Source organism: Talpa occidentalis, unplaced genomic scaffold (genome assembly GCF_014898055.3).
Source record: "Talpa occidentalis isolate TD23 unplaced genomic scaffold, MPIMG_talOcc4v2.1, whole genome shotgun sequence".
Classification (NCBI taxonomy): Eukaryota; Metazoa; Chordata; class Mammalia; order Eulipotyphla; family Talpidae; genus Talpa; species Talpa occidentalis.
The window spans coordinates 31,011,006-31,032,253 of NW_026555331.1; the positions used below are offsets into that span (position 1 = coordinate 31,011,006).

Consider the following 21,248-nt stretch of genomic DNA (forward strand, 5'->3'; position numbering starts at 1 on the left):
ATTCATATTACTATTGCCTTTTTAACTTGTATTTATCTTGCAATATTTTATTCATCACCCTTCCAGCAAGCTTTTCCTGAGCTCCCTGGTTGGCTACAAGTGCTCCTCTTCTGTGTATCAGCTCCTTTTCTGTACATCATACTGTAAGTTTCTTGAGGGCTGAGTCTCTATCTTAGTCTCGTCTTTGTGATTCAAGAATCAAACAGTTTATGGCATATAATAGATTCACAATAATGTTTATAAAAATTGAATTGTCACAGGTGCCAGGAAAAAACTGAGTAAGAAATTCCTTTCTCATCTGTGAAATTCTACCACTTAGTATTTGGCAAATACATCGATAGTAAGGGTCTAATATTGGTTAGATATACTTAAGGTAAGCACTGGGATACAGCAATAAACTATGTTATCTGTTTTATCTGCATAGAACACAGGAAGGATGAAAGGGGCAAAGAGAGGAAAAAAGAAAAGCAGGCAGACAAGGAAGGTAAGAGGGAGAAGAGGAATTATAGAGGACAGGGAGTAAGAGAGAATGGGGAATGAGGGAGAAGTGGCGGGGAATGTATGACAGAAAAGGAGGTGAGAGAGGGACTAATTCAAAAAGTGACAAGAAGAAAACAAAACAACTGGGAGGAAAGTGACTCTGCAACTAAAACTAAGCTGTTTTACATCCTGAAAATAATGCCAAATGAATATGGCTATAAATTGCTATTTTGACATGTAGATTAGCTACCACATTTTTAAACCAAGTCTAAAAATGAAAAAGCTGAACTGTATTAAGAACTTAGCATCCTAAGTAAGAAAATACCTTTTCCTCATATTGTTTTCAAATTTATTATTCACCCAGGAAAAATATACTGAATAAAAAGGAGCAAAACCAAAAAACTCTGCTTTTCCAAAATCCATTTAAAAATTAGTTCTTAAGCAAAATGAAACCACAAAGGAACTCTGAGAAATATATAGGGATATATGCATCTGGTGGAGAAAATAATTTCCCAAGTATAAAAGCAAATGAAAAGATCATAAAAAATAAAAGCAAGAGGTGTGATTACATTTTAAAAAATTTAAATGAATATACATGAAAAACACCATAGACAAAATTAAAGAGGCATATAAAGTATTGATGGAAAATTTACAACTTATAAGACAGGACTTTTACAAATAAAAAAACATGTCAATAGAAAAATCCACAAAGGGACTTTTTCTCCAGGCGCTACTGGTGGAACAGAGACTGGATTTACCTTCCTTACTAAAATCTACAGAATTAGATAAAATATATGATACAATGGTTTCTAGACATTGAACAATAGCTAGCACAGAACAATGACCCTTGAAAGAAGGAAAACAAATCTACAGTGATTGAAAGCAGTTCAGTGGTTGGCCAGGGAACTGCAAAGGGAAACAAGGAAATTTTAGGGGCACAGCAGAAATTTTCTGTGGCGTATATTTATCAAAATAAAGTGAAATATGTACAATAAGATTGCTAAATTTTATTGGATATAAATTATAGCTCAATAAAGCTGAGTAAGAAAAGTGTAAAGATACAAATCATTAACAAAATAAATTCAAATGACAGATAAATGAAAAAATTTAACATTGCTAATAATCAAAAAACCCACTACTTGCATTTTTCAACTACTTACTTGACTAAAAATGTTAAGAATTATTACAGGGAAGATTACCTGAAAATAGGCATTCTTTTACACAGCTAGTAGGAAGGTTTTTAGCTCAATTCTTCTGAGAACATATGTTTCAAAAGTCTTAAAATTATTCAAATCTTTTGATAAAGCAAGTTGTATTCTATTTATTCCAAGGAAAATAACACTAGCAGTACCAAAAATTAACAAATAAGTTTGTATAGCACTACTTATAGAAGCTGATGGAATTAAGGTTCTTTTATAGGATGGAGTATTATTCAGTCATTTAAAATATAAAAGGTATATGACACACACTGTATTCTAGATGTTAAGAAACAACTAACACTACCTTGTAACTATCACTAATAACATTTTACAGACAAAAAAGACTAGGGTTTCCAATAAATGAAGTAGACATATGCGCAATATCACTTAAATTCAATGTCACCAAGAGCCCTTTGCTGACAACTAAGGAGGCTAGGATTTCAGGTAAGTAAAGCAGAAACATATACAAAAGGACAATGTCACGGGCCTCCCTGGTGGCACAGCGGTTGAGCGCTGGGTTGCGAGGCTGCCCGCAACCTCTGCAGCACCAGTTCGATCCCCAGCCACCGGCGAGGGTCCCACAAAAGGACAATGTCACAAAAACTGGTGTTACTCCATACCTTTATATCACCGTCGATTTTTTCCCATTCTTCTGCTGTAAAACTGGATGCTGTTGCTGCAGGTTTATCTTTCCTTAAAGCTCGACTTTGAGGAGCCAATCCTTTAAGACGATTTTCACAAAATTCTGTAAGTTCAGGATAATATCCTTCCTCTCCAGACCTTTAAAAAAATTCAGAATTTCACTTTATTGAGAGATCACTAAGACCAGTGGTTTGAAAATTGGATTATACAGAGTCCAAGGGTTCTGCAGAAATCTCAAGGACTACCTATGCACAAGGATGAAGGGTGGGCTGCTGCTGCCCACTCATCTTCCTCAAGAAGCACAACCTCTATTTTTATCTGCTAACCTATATATGAATCAATGCAATGAAGGAAAAGTGTTTCAAAATATCAATTCCTATCACACATTTTATTTTTTTTAATTTTTTTTTTATTTTTTTTTTTAAGAGGCATGTTTTTATTTATTTATTTGTTTGTTTGTTTGTTCGTTTACACATGCACTGGGTATAGTCAGAAGCGTGGGAGGGTGAGAGAATTCACCAGAGTCAGAGCGGGGAGCAGAGCAGGCAGAAGGACCGAAGTACACTGCTGAGGGGAGCAGCGGGCGGCAGGAGAGGTCTGCGCGCCATGTGGGACCCTCCTCCTGTGGCCGGGGAGCAGCCAGGGATCGAACCGGCGTCGCAGAGGCTGCGGGCAGCTTCGCAACCCAGCGCTCAACCGCTGCGCCACCAGGGAGGCCCACATTTTATTTTTTTAATTTAATTTTTTTTACATCATTCTTCATCTTTGTACAATGTATGCTTTCTCATCTCAGTTAAAGTTCCCATGAAATTCCCACCAATTCACCCATGTACCATCACCATAGTCCCTTGTGCTCTTCACACCCCTGCTTTGATCCTACTCCCCTATCCCCCAGGAATGTGTTTGGTTTATAGTTGCCTGTTGATTTGATATTTACTTTATTATAATTATTTTCTTTCCCTGATCCCTTATTTGGATCCTCTACGTTCCTCCTAAAAGTGAAACCATCTGGTATTTCTGGCTTATTTCACTGAGCATGATCCCTTCCAGCTCCATCCACGTTGCTGCGAATGGCATGAGTTTATCTTTTTGATTTCTGAGTAATATTCCACTGTGTATATGTACCACATCTTCTTGATTCAGTCATCTATTTTTGGGCATCTGGGTTGTTTCCATAGCTTGCCAATTGTAAATAGCGCTGCAATAAACATAGGGGCGCAGGTGTCCTTCTGAATTAATGTTTTTGTGTCCTTTGGGTAGATACCGAGGAGTGGAACTGCTGGATCATATAGAAGCTCCATTTTTAGCAATTTGAGGAAACTCCAAACAGCTTTTCATAGTGGTTGGACCAGTTTGCATTCCCACCAGCAGTGTAGGAAAGTTCTTTATTCTCCACATCCTCGCCAACAATTGTTGTTGCCAGTTTTTTTTAATATGTGCCATTCTCACTGGTGTGATATGATATCTCATTGTGGTTTTGATTTGCATTTCCCTGATTATGAGTTATATTGAACATTTTTTCATATGCCTATTGGCCATTTACATTTTCTCTTTAGAGAAGTGTCTTTTTAGCTCCTCTGCCCATTTTTTGACTGGGTTGTTTACTTTCTTTTTGTTGAGTTTCATCAGCTCTTTGTAGATCTTTGTATCACACATTTTAAAAGTTGAATAAATTATATTTTCTCTTTTTAATACACACATTCACAACTACTTTACCTTTTCAAAAAAAAATGTGGAGGAAGCAAGAAAAATGCCTCTTGGGTATGAATTAGTCTAAGTTTCATACTCAAGTAGATTTAACTACAACCTTCCAAACTAACCACAGGATCAAAACCACTATTTTGGAAACTAATATGGGCAAAAATAATAAACAAACTCAATATTTGAAAATCTGCTCCACTAATTCTAGTGGAGCTTCAACATCTAGAAGACAACAGCAAGGGGGCCTCCCTGGTGCCACAAAGGGTTAAGTCTCAGCACTATGGAAAAAGCTGCAGCCATTGCCACTGCAGCACAAGTTAGATCCCTGGCCAGGGATTTAACCCACATGTCTTCTGTCTCCCCACTCCTCCCCTCAGCAGTGTATGTCAGCCTGTTCTGTTCCCGACTCTGTCTCTGGTGAATCCTCTCACCCACCCCCTGCACCCATGGCCTGTACCCCAGTTCTTGTATGCATAAATAAATAAATCTTTTTAAAAAGACAACAACCAAACAATTAAAATTGGCTTATGAAATGATTTTTAAATGTTACCTGAGCACACAAAGAATTTTTTCCAAGTGTTTAACATCTGAACATTTTTCAATATACTTGAAATCCAAATGTTCAACAGGGATTTTAAATGTTTTCGTTGTCCCAAAACCCCACAATGATGGATAATCTTTGGAAGCCATGGCTGAAATGTAAGAAGAAAACGTTTGTGAGTCTAATAATATATATATAGTAATATTCCATTTGGATAATGGTAATCACTTAAATACTCCTGAAATATTTATTTTTCAAATATAGAAGAGGACGTAAAGTTTTTTTCCAAGGAAAAGGTTATTTTTTTTTTTTAATTCTCTCCCTGATGATATATACTGTTCATGGAGCTAAATCACTATGTCCCATGCACGGATTACCTTACTTAACCTTCAATTAGGTTCAAGTACAATGACAAAACAGATTCTGGTCCTCATTTATGTCCAGTACCTGGGATTTAAAAATTAAACTGGAGGGCATCCCCGGTGGTGCAGTGGTTGAGCGCTGGGTTGCGAAGCTGCCTGCAGCCTCTGCAGCGCCGGTTCGATCACTGGCTGCTCCCCGGCCATTGGAGGAGGGTCCCACATGGCGCGCAGACCTCTCCTGCTGCCCGCTGCTCCCCTCAGCAGTGTACTTTGGTCCTTCTGTCTGCTCTGCTCCCCGTTCTGGCTCTGGTGAATTCTCTTACCCTCCCGCGCTTCTGACTGTATCCAGTGCTTGTATGTATGTATAAATCAATCAATCAATAAATAAATCTTTAAAAAAAAAAAAAAAAAAAGAAAAATTAAACTGGAAAAAAAAAAAAAGCCCCAGACTAACAGGAGAAAAGTTTTATTTTATTAATATAAGCACATGGGGGCTTCATAGAAAAGAAGTGAAAATCTAAAGAAACCTTTTGACCTGGGAGCCCACATGCCATTGTAACAAAGGGTGATGAGACAAAGGGAGTTTGGGCTTCTAGGAGAAGGGAAAAACTAATAGCAGATAAGGATTATTTTAATGAGGTTGGTTTATACAGACTCATCTTGGTGCTGACTCTCCAGCTACTGTGATAAGGGTTGTTCTTTTCCTGGTGTGGGAGAGGGGTGGTGAGGACACCTTCACAAAGGGAAATCTATGTACTACTTTAAGTGCAGAAAGGGAGAGGGCAGAGAATTCACCCTGTCTGCTGTTTGTCTTCAGCTCACTGTAATCTCACTGTAATCTTAGGTCAAAGTGGCCTATTTGGGGGTACCGTTCTTATCCCCCTTTTAAGACATCTTTTAACATTGATTTGACTAACTTTCTATTTTAGCACTTTGTTAACACTCAGATTTCCTTTGTGATTCAGCACAAACATAAATAACATCTTTCTGTAGCTTTCCTTAACATCACCTTCTTCCCCATTTTTTGCCGCCGACTCCCGACTCCCATCAATGAACCACTCCCAGGTCTGTGTTCTAGTGGCACTCTGAACATACCTCTCTTATAACACACAGCACATCTTCTAAGTATATTTCTTTGTCTTCCCATCTAGATTGTGAGATATCTTATTTTATTCATCTTCATAGTTTCAGGACTAACATAAAAAGTGCCTCATAGGGGCCTCCCTGGTGGCGCAGGGGTTAAAGACAGTACCGCCAGATACTACAGCATGAGTTCTATCTCTGGCTGGCCAGGAAGCTAACCCACATGGTGCAGCAGACCTCTCCTGTCTTGCTGGCTGCTCCTCTCAGCAGTGTATTTCAGTATATCTGCCTGTTCTGCTCCCCACTCTCTCTGGTGAGTCCTCTCACCCGCCATGCACCTCTAACTTACACCCCTGTTCTTATATGCATAAATAAATAAATCTTTTTTAAAAAAAAAGGTGCCTTAAACCCTATAACACTTGCTAAACTCAATTGGAAATAAGGAGGTTTGGGGCAGTCTAACTTCAATGATACTGCTGCTAGTGATGATGATAGTAACAGCCACAAATACTTATATGTTCTTAATGTGTGCTGTGCACCCTTCATATATATGTTACCTTTATATACATGTTACCTCATTCAATCCATCAACTACTGTATCAGGTAGGCTTTAAGTAGAGAGCAATAATAATAGTTAACATTGATGGAGTTAAATTACTATGTGACACGGATTATCTCACTTAATCTTCAAAACACTCTCAGAAAAGATACTAATATTTATTCCCACTTTGCAGATGAGGAAGTTGGCATTTCAAGTAAGTAAACTGCTCAAGGTCATGTAAATACCAAGAAGTGAACTGAAGATTTGAATCTTGGTAGGTACCTATAAAATCCACATACTTAACCATCATAACTATGCTTTTTAAATTACAGGACTGCACTGCCTGATATCGATTTAGTGAATTGCAATTAACAATGCTTTATAATGAGATTAAAGACAAATTAGATTACCTGACACCTCCCACACTAACATTGTCTCATAAACAGTTTTATTTCATATCCATATAAACAGAAATTATACTGTGTGTATAAATATACATGTTGCAAAGTAAAAATATATTTCTCAATGTCAATGCTTTTTAAAAGCCACAGCACTAAAACACATCGGGTGATCAATTTTAAAACAAGCAGCAGCAGTGGGTCTATTTCATGTATTTCCTTCACCATGCCTGCCTCCTGCTTCCTGCCTGGTCAGATATGAGACCGCTGCAGAAATAGAGATGAGAACACTGCCAACTGTCTCCTCCATATTCCTGCTGCCTTTAATTTGGATACAGACTATAAATGACAGTTGGTCAACTTTTGAATGCAATCCAGCTGAGAAATGAGATTGTGGTTTTTACAGCACACCAGCAGAGCTCAGCACGATGAAGGTCTCCAATCACAACCGTATCCTTAAGGGTGGAAATAACAGGACAGACAGCAAGATGAAGAACTTTTAAAATATTGATGCTGCCCAGAATAGACTGGGAAAATTCTCCTAAGGTAACCCAAAGAGCTGGAAGATCTCTGATGGGAGAGATTTAAGCATCGAGTGGGATAAAATAAATCACCTCGAATTGAAGGTATCTTGCAGTTGCTGAGGTTTTATGATTTGAATTAAAATACTGAAAAACATTTTAATGATAAAGCCATCTCTTACCTAATATGAGGAATTTTATTCTGAACACTTTCAACATTCCTCTGAGAATCTTTCTTGAAAATTACCATGTTTTTTGTTGTTGTTTGTGAAATACACATTCTCAAGACCACTAAATATTAATTCTCAAGTTCCAAAATACAAGTTATACAATACTCTATTAGCTCACTTTACAACTTTTTCACAAATTTGTTTTCAATGTCTTTGATTAGGAAAACCTTTGCTACTAGTTGGATTTCTTTTTTTCTCCATCATCCTCATCCACATTCAGTCCCCCCTGTTTTCTAATTAGTCAGCTGATTAAGTTTATGCCCAGCGAAAATCTGGGCACCTTCCAACCAGGCAGCCTTCTAGCACCTAGAGTCGAGCGCCCCCTGCAGCGAGACCCATAGGAAATGGCATCCTCCAGCCTAGCAACGGTTTCTATGTACACCACAGCCTGAGAGTACAGAGCGGTCAGGTACTGGCGAAGATCCATGGGAGCATTACAGCAACCCAAAAACGGTCAGGGGGGGCACCTTAGAACCCTTTAAATTCGCTCCCCACTTGATCGTAAGGACTGGTCGCCGCTGGTGGACCCCAAGGATCCCCATGATGCCACCGAGCCTCAAGGTCCGCCGTAGTCAGCCCGAGAAACAAAAGGCCCCAAGTTTGTGACCCTCGACCGCGAAGTATGACCCTCTCACAACGTACTCCCTCATTCTATTTCGAGGATGCATTAGCTCCTGCCGTTACGCTTTCAGGCCGGTTCTCTGTAGGAGGGACTGTAACCAAAAGGTCTAATTCAGCCGGGGTCGGCAGGTACTCACCGGGTCTCACGCCCCGAGCCGGGCGGAGTGGACGACTGGACCAGCAGCTGCGGGGCGAGGGGTGTGTCGCCTAAGGACCCCCCCGCGAGAGGCTGCCGGCCCTGGGCGGGGATTAAGCTCTCTGAGGGATGATTGGCTGGTTCTGGACCTGTGATCTTACTGATTGGCTTTGCAGGCCCGGATGGCACCCAAACAAGCCACCCAACCGGAGAAGTGAGTCTCGGTGAGAGCGTCCCCTTTACTATCTCAGTTCGTTTTAGATAAAAACTGTTATTACTCTGGACAATTATACTACCTGCAAGATAAGTTTGTATCTATGTTTGCCTAACTATAGAAACATAATTAAACTTTCAGGATTTCTACATTGCAACCAAAATCATTTGCCTCCTTCCTTTTATTGCCTTGTCTTTTTCATGCATCTAACATTTTGTGAGGACTAGTTATTAATCAGATACTGCAATACTGGACGCTGGGATAAAAAGGCAGCAAGACAACACAATTCGGATAAATAAAACAGTAGAGATCATTTGTGAGATAGTCGTATTTCAGCTTTATAACTTCAGATGAGTTAAAATAGATAATAAACATCCAGCACCTTCCCAATTTAAGTTTTGCACTTAAATTGCAGGCTTACAGTCTATTAGCTGACACTATCATCGTGGTAAAAATTCTAATGTTATGTATTTTCACTGCCATTGTTGGAGAATGTTAAATTAGCATGTTTAAGGACACAAATTCAAACTTTAGCATAATCTGTAGGCTGCTTTACTAATTTATCATGGGAAGCAGGATCACATGTCCCAGGGTATATAAAGTCACTTCATTTCTCCTCTCCATCAGCAAGTTTCATCTAAAGTCATGCAGGAAGTAATAGATTGGATGAAAAAGCATCTGCACTTCTGAGTTGTGGGTCACAATTTGAGATGTCTCTTGTATTATGTATGATGGAGAGGCCTTGTGTATCTGTGACAATAGGGCGTTTCCTTATTCACTCTTCATTTGCTGTTGTTTGACAACTTCTAATAAAAATTTACTTACACCTCTAAAAACAAAACAAAACCATGTCCTCCAAGTCTAAAACACCCTGCTCACTGTAAGAACATCATTTTATTTCCAGCATAGGAAGGAATCCTTTAAAAATTTGGGGGAATGGTTGTAATTCCACCTGCTCTTCAATTTTCTCTTCACGTGCACTTTCTCTTTCATCCTATACATATATACTTATGTATAAACAAGCAGGGTAAAAGGCAATTTGAAGGAAGCATACTAAGCAAATGAAAATGATCATCTTCATAAAGACATTGAGTTCAAGAAACAAAGAAATTTTTAAAAATTAAAATTATACCAGAAATAAAAACTCCCAAAATAGGTTAGAAAGTATAGTTGGAGAAATCTTTTATAGAGCAGAGAAAGAGGAAAAAATAAAGATGGTAAGCAGGAAAGCTTTGTCAATGATTCTTTTTTTTTTTTTTAAAGATTTATTTATTTATTTGTTTGTTTATTTATACACGCACTGGGTACAGTCAGAAGCGCGGGAGGGTGAGAGAATTCACCAGAGCCAGAGCGGGGTGCAGAGCAGGCAGAAGGACCGAAGTACACTGCTGAGGGAAGCAGCAGGCGGCAGGAGAGGTCTGCGCGCCATGTGGGACCCTCCTCCGGTGGCTGGGAGCAGCCGGGGATCGAACCGGCGCTGCAGAGGCTGCGGGCAGCTTCGCAACCCAGCGCTCAACTGCTGCGCCACCGGGGAGGCCCGTCAATGATTCTTAACATTACATTTTTTAACTTTAAAATTTATTTTTTACTTATTTATACATAGAAGAACTGGGGTATAGGGGTACCCCAGAGGTAGGGGTGTAAGAGGATTCACTGAATAAAATGAACGTGAGTACCCTCTGGTTAACTGTCTAACTTGACTTCCAGGTACATGGCCTGAAGTACCCAGCACTCACTGGCATTCTAAGTACAAAGTAGAGCTCAACAGAAGAGTGCTTGCAGACCTTGCCAACTACCAATGACTTTTAAATCTCTGGTTGCTCTGGCCAAAAGGAAGGATTTGCAGCTTCTTTGGGGAACAGAAGAAGCATAAAGTCAAATTTTCTAGAGTGGTGCAATTACACTGCCTATCTGGTACAGGCATTTCCCTGATGATCCTGACTGAAACAGCTACCAAAATCAGTCAGCATGTGTAAATCTGATTTGAATTTGTTTGTATCTCAGTAGCAGGAGAGATTCAGAGTATCCCATAGATCATGCAAATAAAGGTGGTGTACTTGTAGAAAAAAATGAATAAAATGGCAAATTTCTCAAATGTCAGAGACACATGTAGATATTAACAAAGTTGGAATAGATTCAGTCTTCAAAATGGTTATTAGTAAGTAAACATGAAATTCCACAGTGATGGAATCCAGCAACAAGAATACAGGCAGGGCCATCAATTCTTTATTTCTAAAATCAAGGCAAAAGTTTTAAACTTTATCCAGTAATTCAACGTTAACCAATCTTTATTTTTATATTCTGAAAGAATATTTTACCTTAACAAATGCTAAAACCTGAGAATACCTGCCGTAATTGTCTGCCCCATCATTGGTTTTATTTTGTCTTACAGAAAGCAACCATTAAAATTTGTTTTTGCCAAAATTAGTGAAACAAAATACACATAGAAATACCTATGCCAAGTAACAAATGAAATATATAACCCAAAGACATGTATGCACAGACAGTAAATACACTAGTGTACTCCATACAAAATAATGCTAGAGTTTACAACAGTTGATGATGTAAAACAGGGTCTTCCAAGTGTTACTCAGATCTTTAGAGGGCTGGAGAAAACTCCATTTTTCATAAGGGCTCCAAATGATGCTAGGTTTTTATGAGAAGTGTATTTGGGGAAGCAATTTCAATCTTCATACTGGGGTAGATTACATATGCTTTAAAATTAAATTATGACTCATGTAACTGAACAAAAAATAATTTCTTTATACAAACTATTGACATCTAAATATAAGTTTTTAAAGTAAAATAAATTGTATAAAGTTATATTCCTAAAATATGCTAAGAAAAGCTATACACAACGAGAAACAGCAAATCCAAATCCAAAAGAAGATATTCCTCTGAATTCCACATTTCATCGAGCATCAAAAACTACCACTGTATTAAGGTGAGTTAAGGAAAAAAAAATCTATTTGAAAGCTCTATGAAAGATTTAACACTTTCAAGTTACCTTCTCTTTGTAATGTTAGTTATTTAAAATGCACAAGAGAATGAAATTCACTATTTATAATAACAATTGGAAATGAACTAAAACCAATTTCAATTTTTAATAATTCCCTTTCCATGACATAAAAGATCAATACACCAAAAACAATGAGGTGATGTTAAAGGTGACAATTTGTTAATAAATGTTGGTTGCTATCGTACATAACAATTTACACTCAGTATTTGGGTTCACTGGTAGGTCTCGCTTTTTTTATTAGCTAACATACACAATATTTATTATTTCTCCTTGTGCAACTTAGTTTGCCCATAAACTCAAGCTAAGAACGAGGACTGAAATACAGAATCCCTGAAAAATAAATTAATGAAAATAAAAATCAACTAATATTTACAGCCTATATGCTCATATTGGTCCATGAAAATGTTAATCATGCTTTTTTTTTTTAAAGTAATCCAAGTAAGTACTATGTTTACCAGAAATTAGTCTTTGATTTTCCAATCCCAGCATTCTTCATTTCCTCCAACCTCATACTTAGAAACCATAGTTAAAAGGATACATCTTTTAGTCCTTTTCTTGTACATTATTCTGTATCCACATTCTCTGCATCTGATTGGATCCCTGGATTTTATTTCATTCTCTGTGTGACATTCTAGAAAAGAAAACACATTCATTCAGTGTCTAGAAGGAAAGTATTTCAGACAAGCAAATTAACTGTATTTTTCATCCAAAGCACTAAAACATATTCAATCTCAAGGGTATGTTGCTATTACCATACATATTGGGGGGGGGGGACAGGAAAAAAGGATTGTCAGCAATGCTCATTTTTCCAGGACAGAAAATCTCAATGAAAGGATTCCTTTTTACAGTTGTTAAAATGTTCAACTTTGTAAGACAAATAATAAAGTTAGGTCAAAGATAAATGTAATAATTTAAAAAGGGTTTACATTCTTGATATAAGTGCTTCACTTACCTCCACAGATATATATCATTGGCTGCTGCTTTGGAGGCTGAACTTCCTTTTGTGTGTCCATTGTTCCTGAAATCACAGACTCAAATTCAATATTTCTACGGGGCTCCTCACAAATCCAACCAAGCCCTCCTGTTTTTCCTCAGGGAAAGCTAAAAAAGGTCCTAATTTCTAATTTCTACTTTTCCAAAAGCTATTGGTAGTTCTAATGGGGAAACAAATAACATATTGCCACTTAGCCCTAAACTGGACATAATAAGTACTCTATACATGCGATTTCATTATAATCTTAACGACAATCCTAAAAGGTATCACCCTTATTTTACAAGCTTTAAAGAAAATCTGCGCAGGATTATTCAGATATTGAAAGGCAAAGGGATTTCGATCTGACTGCAGAACTCTAGGAGATAACCAAAACATTATATCCCTGAACAGGGAGACGTGGTAACCCAAGACAGGGGACGGATAATACAAAAGTTCCCAATAACTAAACTCCAAGAAACTAGGCGAAAGACTAACAACACAGACTCTATCCCCAGTCTCTCCCAATCCGAACCCCACAACGGAGCTTTTTAAGCTGGAGAGTCTTTCCAGTCTGTCCCAAATACTTACGCTCAAATCGCAACCTACCAATTCCCCTCCTACGCAGCACCGGGAAACCTCGCTGTCCGCTAATCCAGACCAAGTGACTCCTCACAGGGTCTCAAGCAAGTTCCGGCGCCGGCATATGACGTACCAGGGCCGCCGCCTCTTCCGCGCCGGGCATTTCCGTGGAAGCCGGGTTGTGCGCAGGCGTACACCCCAGAAGTTGTAGCTGCTGGTGCTTGTTTGCCCCGCAGCTATTTTCATTTTTCTGGAATGTAAAGCGTTCTAACAGCTATTGGATGTGGAAGGGCGTCTGTTTGTTTAATTGAGGAAGTCCCTAGAAAGCTCTGCTTCTAGGAAGGCAGAGGGTTAGAAGAGAAACCGAAATGACGAGTGCCCTGGGAATCCTAGGTTAGACATTACTCGGAGGAGCATAGAAGACTCGAATCCACTAACGATTTTCACGTAGAAAAGACTTTGCAGCTTATATATTTTTTAAATAGTTAAATATCTGTGCTGGGGCAGTGGTGCAGCTTCTTCCTATCCTTTGCATCATTTCGTTTTTGCTTTTCTGCCCTTTATTTCCTGTAATTTTCCCTCACCCGATCCAGCAAAAGTGGGCCTGGGGTTAACTAACTGTTACTCCCACTTTAAGGCTACGGGATTTTGATAGCTGCAGTCAGCCACTGACCTTCTTTCCATCCCGTGTATCCCTCCGGGGGAAATAGCTGGGTTTTAGAATTCTAAGATCAACGGTGGGATGAGACCCAATCCAGAAAGAGACTAAAAGATCGAAAACTGATGGGTAAAGAATAGGAAAATATAGCTTGATCATTTAAAGTTGGACCATATAGTAAAGCTCAAAGCAAGCTACATATGACTACGTGTCTTTTTGTCCTTGGGTGGGTGGGGGGCAATGAAAGTTATTTGTCCCTGAATGCTAGAAGAAGGGTATGCTCTTTCACTCTTGAGTTGCGGTAACATAAAAAAAAAAAAAATCAGAGAAAGAGAAAGGGGCAATGTTTAAATGGGATTCAGGTTGTGTGGCTTCTATTTAACAAGGCAAATTTCACTGCCCTGTTCCATTAGGATGAGTGGGCATTAAACAAAATAAGTAAATAATATATTTTAGAAGGTGATAAATTACATAGAGAAAAGCCAATAAAAGAGAATTGCAAATATGTGGCAGGGAAAGGCAAATGGTGGCAAACAGATTCCTAGAGTTTGAAGGGCTACTGCTAACTCTACCTGGAAATATAGGGGAAGCTGCAGAGAGATGTTGTCTTGAACATTGTTATTCACCAAGTCTTTACCTTAAGTCCTAGAGGTGTACCTCAAATGTAACAATCACACTAAATTCATCTTATTTTCTCCCAAACCTGTACTCTTTGCTCTCGCAACTCCTCTTCCTTGTGTTTTATTCTGGTAATGGAATATGGCCAGTAGATTCTTCTCCACCTTCACTGTCTCCCAGAGTAATGCAGTAACTTTCTCACCTCTCTTTGTTCTGTCCTCCATTCTACTTGCATTGGCTAGAGATGTCAGCTTCATAACATGTATGCAGAACTCTCCATGAATTGACTTCTTCACCTTTTCAAGACTTTTCTTTGCCCTTTCCTCAAGCAAGTCTTAGTTCCCAGCAAATTATTTAGTCTCCAATGTGCCATTTCATTCTTTCCTGCTCTTGCACATTTTGTTCTGAGATTGAAATCAGTTGCTCTTTGTCTTTGAAATGTCCAGTTTCCCTTCAAATTCCCCCTCACATCATGGTCTTTATAAAAAGTTAGCTCAGCTCCCTCTTCTTCATTAAGGTAAATTGATCCCTCTTTCCTTTGTGTTACTAATGTTATTACAGCACTTATGGATCACTTATCAGTGAGTCCCTTAAGGGCAGAAACTGCCTTACTCACCTTCGTATTCCCAGGACCTAGCTGGTAATTGGAACATAGTCAGGGCTTAATTCTTGGTGACTTTGACTTTGTGTATATCACATTTTGATTGAGGGGCATCCAGTGGAGAAATGTTTAGTCAGAAGAGAGTTGTGGTAGCAACTGTTAGTGGTTTAAAAGTAATGGTTGAAGCTTCTAATGCACAGATGGTAAAGTAAGAAAAATGCTGAGGTAGGACACTTCATTGAGGGAATTGAGAGAGGAAAAGAAGCCAGAAAAAAAGAGATTAGGAAGAAGATGCAAGTAGCAGAGGTGCCTGGCAGATAATAGGTTCCCAGTAACCTCTATTTTAGATTTCTAGAAAGGGACCTTTTTAAACAATTGCCACATTTCACTTTTTGTTGTTAGTAATTTTTCCTTATTACAAAATCCCCATATATTCTTGTAGAAAAATGAAAATACAGATTAAAAAAAACTGAAGAATCAAGTGTAATCAAGTTATTCATACCTTTCAGACTTTATTCTGTGTATATATATCTGTACTGCTAACCTAGAATGCATCATTCGATTTGTAACTTGCTTTTTACACAAAGCTCGGGAAACATTTTAAAGTGAATATTCCTCTCTATTATTTTTCGTGGCATCCCGCTGTAGGGCATACTCGTCTTTCTATACAAGGTGAGACTGAGGCGAGCAAAAACCTATCATTTTGATTTTTTTTTTTAAAGATTTACTTATGCATACAAGAATGGGAGTACAGCCTCCACCAGAGACAGAGCGGGGAACAGAACAGGCCGACTGACTGAAATACACTGCTGAGGGGAGCAGCGGGCAAGTCAAGAGAGGTCTGCTGAGCCATGTGGGTTTCTCCCTCACCGGGGATCGAACTCATATTGAAGTGGCTGAGGTAAGCTTCATAGGTTGCTTCTTAACCCCTTGCGCCACCAGGGAGACTATCACAATCATTTTGTGTGGAAGGGCGGGAAAGAGCGCGATCTCTCCGGCTGGGGGCTGCAGGTCGTGAGGTGACCGGTGGGGGCGCTGCGCAGCCGGCGGGAGGGGCGGGCCGGGCCGGGGGGCGGGGCCTAGCGGTTACTGAGGGCGGGCGGTTCAAACCGAAGGAGCCAAACGCCGCGGCCCCAAGCGAACCCGGCGTGGGAGTTGCCATAGCCGGGCCTCCCAGGGGGCGAGGCGTGGCTCCTCGCCGGCTCGCCCGGCGGCTGCTGTCTGTCTCTCCTCCCGAACCGCGACCTGGGAGACCCGCCCGGCTTCGCCTAGACGTCGGTGCGGCGTCGCCTGGGTCTCCAGGTGGGCGGGAGCGGGCCCCCCAAGTGTGTGCGCGATAGCGGGCCTCCGGCCGTCCCCCAGCCGGCGTCCCACTTTTTTTTTTTTTTTTCAGGTGCTGGGCCTGGGGAGGTACCCCGAAGCCATTCACTTCTCTCGCTCCGCTCCAGGTGACACTCACCCACCTGGGTCGTGGCCCTGGGTCCTGGAGGCCCAGTCGAGCCTCCCCCCCCCACCCCGAACCCCCCACCCCCGGCCTGGCCTTGGGGCCGTCGGGGCTGGGGCGGGCGGGCTGTGGACGCCCAGGTGGGACCGTTAAACCCCCTTCGGCTGGGAAAGCCTCGCGGGCGTCAATGACAGCGCTGCAGTTTACGCTGCATTTTCAAAAATCCAAATTTGGCAAGTTTTCACAAGCCCAAGAGTAGCTGGGGGCAAAAAAAGACATTAAAATTACTGTTGTCTTGAAAGCTGAGGGAACTCCAAAATGTTTTAGGTCTGAAGCTTTCACGCGTTAAAAGCCCTGACACTTGTACTTTGGTCCCCTTCAAATGTTAGCAGTCATCTTGCTACTGCACGTTGCTGCTAACTGTTCCAACTCAAGTTTTCTCTGTAAGTGGTATTCCTTTGGCATGAATTTGAAACACAGCGTGAGATTCTCGGTTAGAAGCTTAGGCAACTTTGACATCTAAAAGCTCAAGATTTACTGATGCTAAGATTTCCCTCTTTAACCAGTGAAGGGAATTTGACTTTAATGTAGTTAGTATTTCATTCTCTGACTTGAGACGTGTGCGTGTTCTTTTTTAAGAGCACTGTAGAGATAAGTGTTCGCATGCCTTTGTTGGGCGACTGGTTTTCAAAAGTGAATATGGAGGCTTTTGTTTGAGTCATCAGTAAGCTGTGGAGTCACTGAATTAATAATTCAGTAAGCATTTCATGTTTTGCAGTAATCATTTTAAAATTAAGTTTTGAAGTAACAAATGTTATTCGAGACCAACATCTTGGGGTAGTAGAAAGATGAAAGTGATGACAGCCGAGAAGGCATGTTGGAGGCGATTTCAAATGTGTACATTTACCAAAAGGAATTAGAAAGGCTTTTTGTTTTTTGTTTTTGTTTTTGTTTTGTTTTTTTGGTATTTCTGTTAATAACAAGTGGTCTATAGTTTTTAGGGGGAGAGAATGAATGCATTCCTCGCTTTGTTTCCAATATTTTGCCTCTCAGTTTCCCGTGTTCTAGGAGAGTGGGACACCTAATGGCGAAGTAGCAGAATAGTTTTATTTTTTTAAACTTTTTAAAGGACTCCCTTGACAAATTTTTACCAAATGACGAGTGAAAATTGTTACTTAATACAAATGTGGAGGGAGAAGGGGACGATGACATTCCTGAGTGACAGTATAATTTGAAAATGCATTCTAAATAACCTAATATTTTGAAATTAAAATTGTTTTAGAATATACAAATTACCAACTTTGATTTTGATTATTTTGGTGAGCATGTACAGAATAGAGCAATAATTCCCACATTTGATAGGCTCCACATCTGAACCGAACTGTGAAATTCACCAAAAATATATATAGATTTAAAGAGTTGAAAAGCTCTTACTTCATCCAGGAGTAATAATTTTCTAATGACCATTTATTATGCCAGAAAGAATTTATATTGTTTTGTGGTTGGAGTAGCAGCTGTTTGTTATTTTAAAAAAGGTCATTCACTCATATATTTAACTGATGTAATCAAGCATAACTAAATTACTTTCCCTTTATAGCCACAAAAATTTGTCTTCCCCAGATCTTTATAACTAGAGTAAAAATCACATATTTAGTAAGTTTGAAAGAAGGGCAGTTTTCTTAGTGGCTTTTGAATAATCGTGGCTTTTGAAGAAAAATCAGAAACCATAACTTTAGTTTCCTTTGTGTTCGTGTTTAATTCAAGTTTCTAAATAGAAGTAATATGATGATACTGTTGAAAAGTTAAGAAGTAAACTACTTTCCTGGTGTCATTCCTGGCAAATGTAATTATTGAGTAACATGTTTAAGTAATTGATATGAATTTGCAGTTGTAAGACTATTACAAAATGTGGGTATCCTACAAATAATTGCCTGTTATTTGTCAGTTCAATCCTCCAACTGGACCTTTTGTCTCAAAATATTTACAAAATGAGGCATGGATGAGTATAATTTACTAGGTTTGAAATAACCCTGTATTTACTGGATAGTGTTCATTTTGGATAGCTCAAGAAGAATGTATTAGTAATTTATCAATAAGCTAAAGAGTCTTTGCAAGGGTATAAGCCCAGGACTTTAAATCTAGTGAGTAGTCTTGGGAACTTAATTTCTGAGACAGGCCTGTGTTATAAATATAAATAACATTATCTTGAAGTTGCTTAGTCAAATTTTGTTTAAAGTAAGTGACAGCATTCATTTGGCACATTTCCTAAAAGCCTGTTCAAAAATAAGCATATAGGATTTTTTGTAAGCAACTTTATTTACATCCCAGAACTTTGAAAGGAAGCACCCATTTGACTAGATATAGGCCAGTACAAATAAGCTTGAATGTTAAAACTGCAATTTTGTACCTTAGTGCTGTTAAAATCAAAAGGTAATAAAATCATCTAAAAATGATGCTGCCAGATTTTTTCCTCAAGTCTAGTTTAAGAAAATGTTTGTGTATGCTGCTTAGAACTATGCCTAGTTATCTGTGAATTTTTATAATCTGAAATTTATTTTTATGATGTCAAAGTTGTTTGAAGCAAGGTACCCATTGAATATATTGTAGAGATTTGTTTTAAGTAACTTTTTTATTGCCATAAAATTTTCCATTATTATCTATACTCATAGAAGATGATGTATTTTGTTAAGTTTCCAGGCTATTCATTTCAAAGAAAGAATAAAGTTTGTTTTTGCTTTGTAAAAACAGCTTTTGAAGATGTCAGAAAGGTGTTCAAGTCAAGCTTGCACTGGAGAAGGAAATGACTTGGACTTTTCTGCTGTCAATTTCAAGTACTCCAGAGATTTTTGTTCCACATCTTCATTTCAAGAGAATGACTACAGTGAGTTGTTGAAATCTTACAGTTTTGATAATACAAATACAGAAATTTTGGGAAAGAAGGAAAGAGACCCAACATTAATTTATGAGCATTCTGAAACTTCCAGTCTGGACTTAACACATCCTTTAGAGTCATCCACTCAAAAACACAGATTTGTCTTCCTGAGGAAGGAAAGAGGTAAATCCCCAGAACTTTGTGAAACTCCTAAAGTCAGTAGGAAAAAATGTTTATTGCGCAGAAGATTGGACATATCTTTCCCTCTTCTAACTGGGGACTTTGAATCACGAAATAGTTCTCCAGCAAGTAGTGTGAGTCATGTACTCCACTTAGAAAAAATTACTCCAAGCCATACTTCAGGTTCTCCAAGGCAAAGTAATTTTAGTCCTTTAGTTGCTGGCACTTTGAAAACAGAAGCAGCAACTTCCAGCAGTCGAAAATTGAGACTTAATTTTTCTCAGCAGAAGACTTCCACAGTTGATGATCCCAAAGATGACTGTAGCCTTTTTGAAGTTGAATGTATTTCTCCTATTCAGGGCAATAGTTTTAAAGACTCTATCACACATGAATTTAGTGATAGCAGTCTGTGTGTTAACAATGAGAATGCATATCCTGAACTCCTGGACTCCTCTGTTAGTGAAACTACTTGTGGAACAGATGAGGACATATTTGTGACTCCAATAAATAATCTTGTAGCAAACATTAAATTTAATGCTAGTGAAGGTTTGTCTTCTTCAAGTGAAGTGAGAACTGGTATTTCAACACCTGAAGACAGTGGTTTTAACTCACTTTTCTTGGATAAATCAGATTTCCTCTCTGACCATGAGGGTTCTTTTCAAGAACTATTTCAGAAACAGAAGGGCACTCTCAAAGTGGGGAACACCATAAAAAAGTCAAGGCGTCTTAGAAGGTGGAGAAGATTGTCCACTCTTCGGGAGCAAGGCTCACAATCCGAGACAGAGGAGGAAAAGCAGGCCATCCACTCTGACCTTGAAGCAACACCAGCAGCTTCTTCAGACATCTCAGAGAGTCAACTGAGCAGTGATAAGAGTGGGGATTTGATTTTAAGCTTTAAGAATTTATCAAAAACTCCAGCCTTGCAATTAGTGCATGAGCTCTTTATGAAAAGCAAAAGGAAAAGATTACAGCAAAATGGTGCACATGAATTCCTAGAAGAAAGGGATGGGGGGGAAATAGCCATATTGCAGTGTGTACTTGCAGGACTGATTGGCAAGAAAATGGGTATAGAAAAATTGGACATCTTAACAGAATTAAAATATAGAAACTTAAAGCATGTTCTTGCTATGGTTTTAGATTCCTTGACTGCAGAAAGCTTATGCAGGTAAGAAATAATTTTTTAACTGAAATAAAAGCACCTTTTGTCACTTTTTTTTAAGTTGTAAAGCTTTTCTATGAGTTGAATAGTCATCCTTTTTTTGTTATATTACCTATATCTTTGATTATCTTAGACTTTATCAAAAGTGGCTTTCTGAGCTTCCAAATAGGGACTACTAGTACAGTACCTTCTATTTAAAAACCTGTTGTAGAAGCAACAATATAGTCATCTTTTAGATAAAGTTCATGTCACCATTTGGGAAGAGAGTTTCTAAAAGTTGAACTTAAAAAATTTTCAAGACAGAAGGTCATGTTCCATGGAAATTTTTTTTTATGATTTAATGATGTAATAAATAGTTTATATCGTGCTGTCAGACTTCAAATTTTATTAATTTACTACCTGACCAGAAATAATGTAAATCATTACGGTGCTAAGAAATGACAACACAAAGGATACCATTTCGTTATTTAAATTCT

The 21,248-nt window shown here is 38.8% G+C and overlaps 3 protein-coding genes across 5 annotated transcripts in view; 1 reads left to right on the forward strand and 2 right to left on the reverse strand.

Annotated features, from left to right (window-relative positions):
- SPAG1 (sperm associated antigen 1) overlaps positions 1-8,082 on the reverse strand; it is a 55,237-nt gene extending 47,155 nt beyond the window's left edge. Inside the window, 3 exon segments of the mRNA XM_037503238.2 lie at positions 2,300-2,459; positions 4,573-4,714; positions 7,651-8,082. Coding sequence (XP_037359135.1) covers positions 2,300-2,459; positions 4,573-4,714; positions 7,651-7,687 — 339 coding nt within the window. The 5' untranslated portion in view covers positions 7,688-8,082.
- Positions 8,083-9,950: 1,868 nt separating this feature from the next.
- POLR2K (RNA polymerase II, I and III subunit K) lies at positions 9,951-13,376 on the reverse strand. Of its 2 annotated transcripts, none has more exons than XM_054692081.1 (4): positions 13,250-13,376; positions 12,641-12,706; positions 12,227-12,319; positions 9,951-11,603 (listed from the first exon to the last, which is right to left on the reverse strand). In XM_054692081.1, exons 2-4 carry the CDS (start codon positions 12,699-12,701, stop codon positions 11,581-11,583), a joined length of 177 nt encoding a protein of 58 aa, XP_054548056.1. In that variant the 5' UTR covers positions 12,702-12,706; positions 13,250-13,376; the 3' UTR covers positions 9,951-11,580. The 2 variants fall into 2 exon arrangements, with proteins under 2 accessions (XP_054548056.1, XP_037357708.1); XM_037501811.2 differs by having other exon boundaries at positions 13,268-13,375.
- Positions 13,377-16,532: 3,156 nt separating this feature from the next.
- The window catches only part of FBXO43 (F-box protein 43), a 60,165-nt gene continuing 55,449 nt past the window's right edge, over positions 16,533-21,248 (forward strand). For both annotated transcript variants that reach the window (XM_054692073.1, XM_037503244.2), the window contains exons 1-2: positions 16,533-16,565; positions 19,310-20,778. In XM_054692073.1, the coding sequence (XP_054548048.1) occupies positions 19,319-20,778 (1,460 nt within the window). In that variant the 5' untranslated portion in view covers positions 16,533-16,565; positions 19,310-19,318. The remainder of the gene's footprint in view (positions 16,566-19,309; positions 20,779-21,248) is intronic.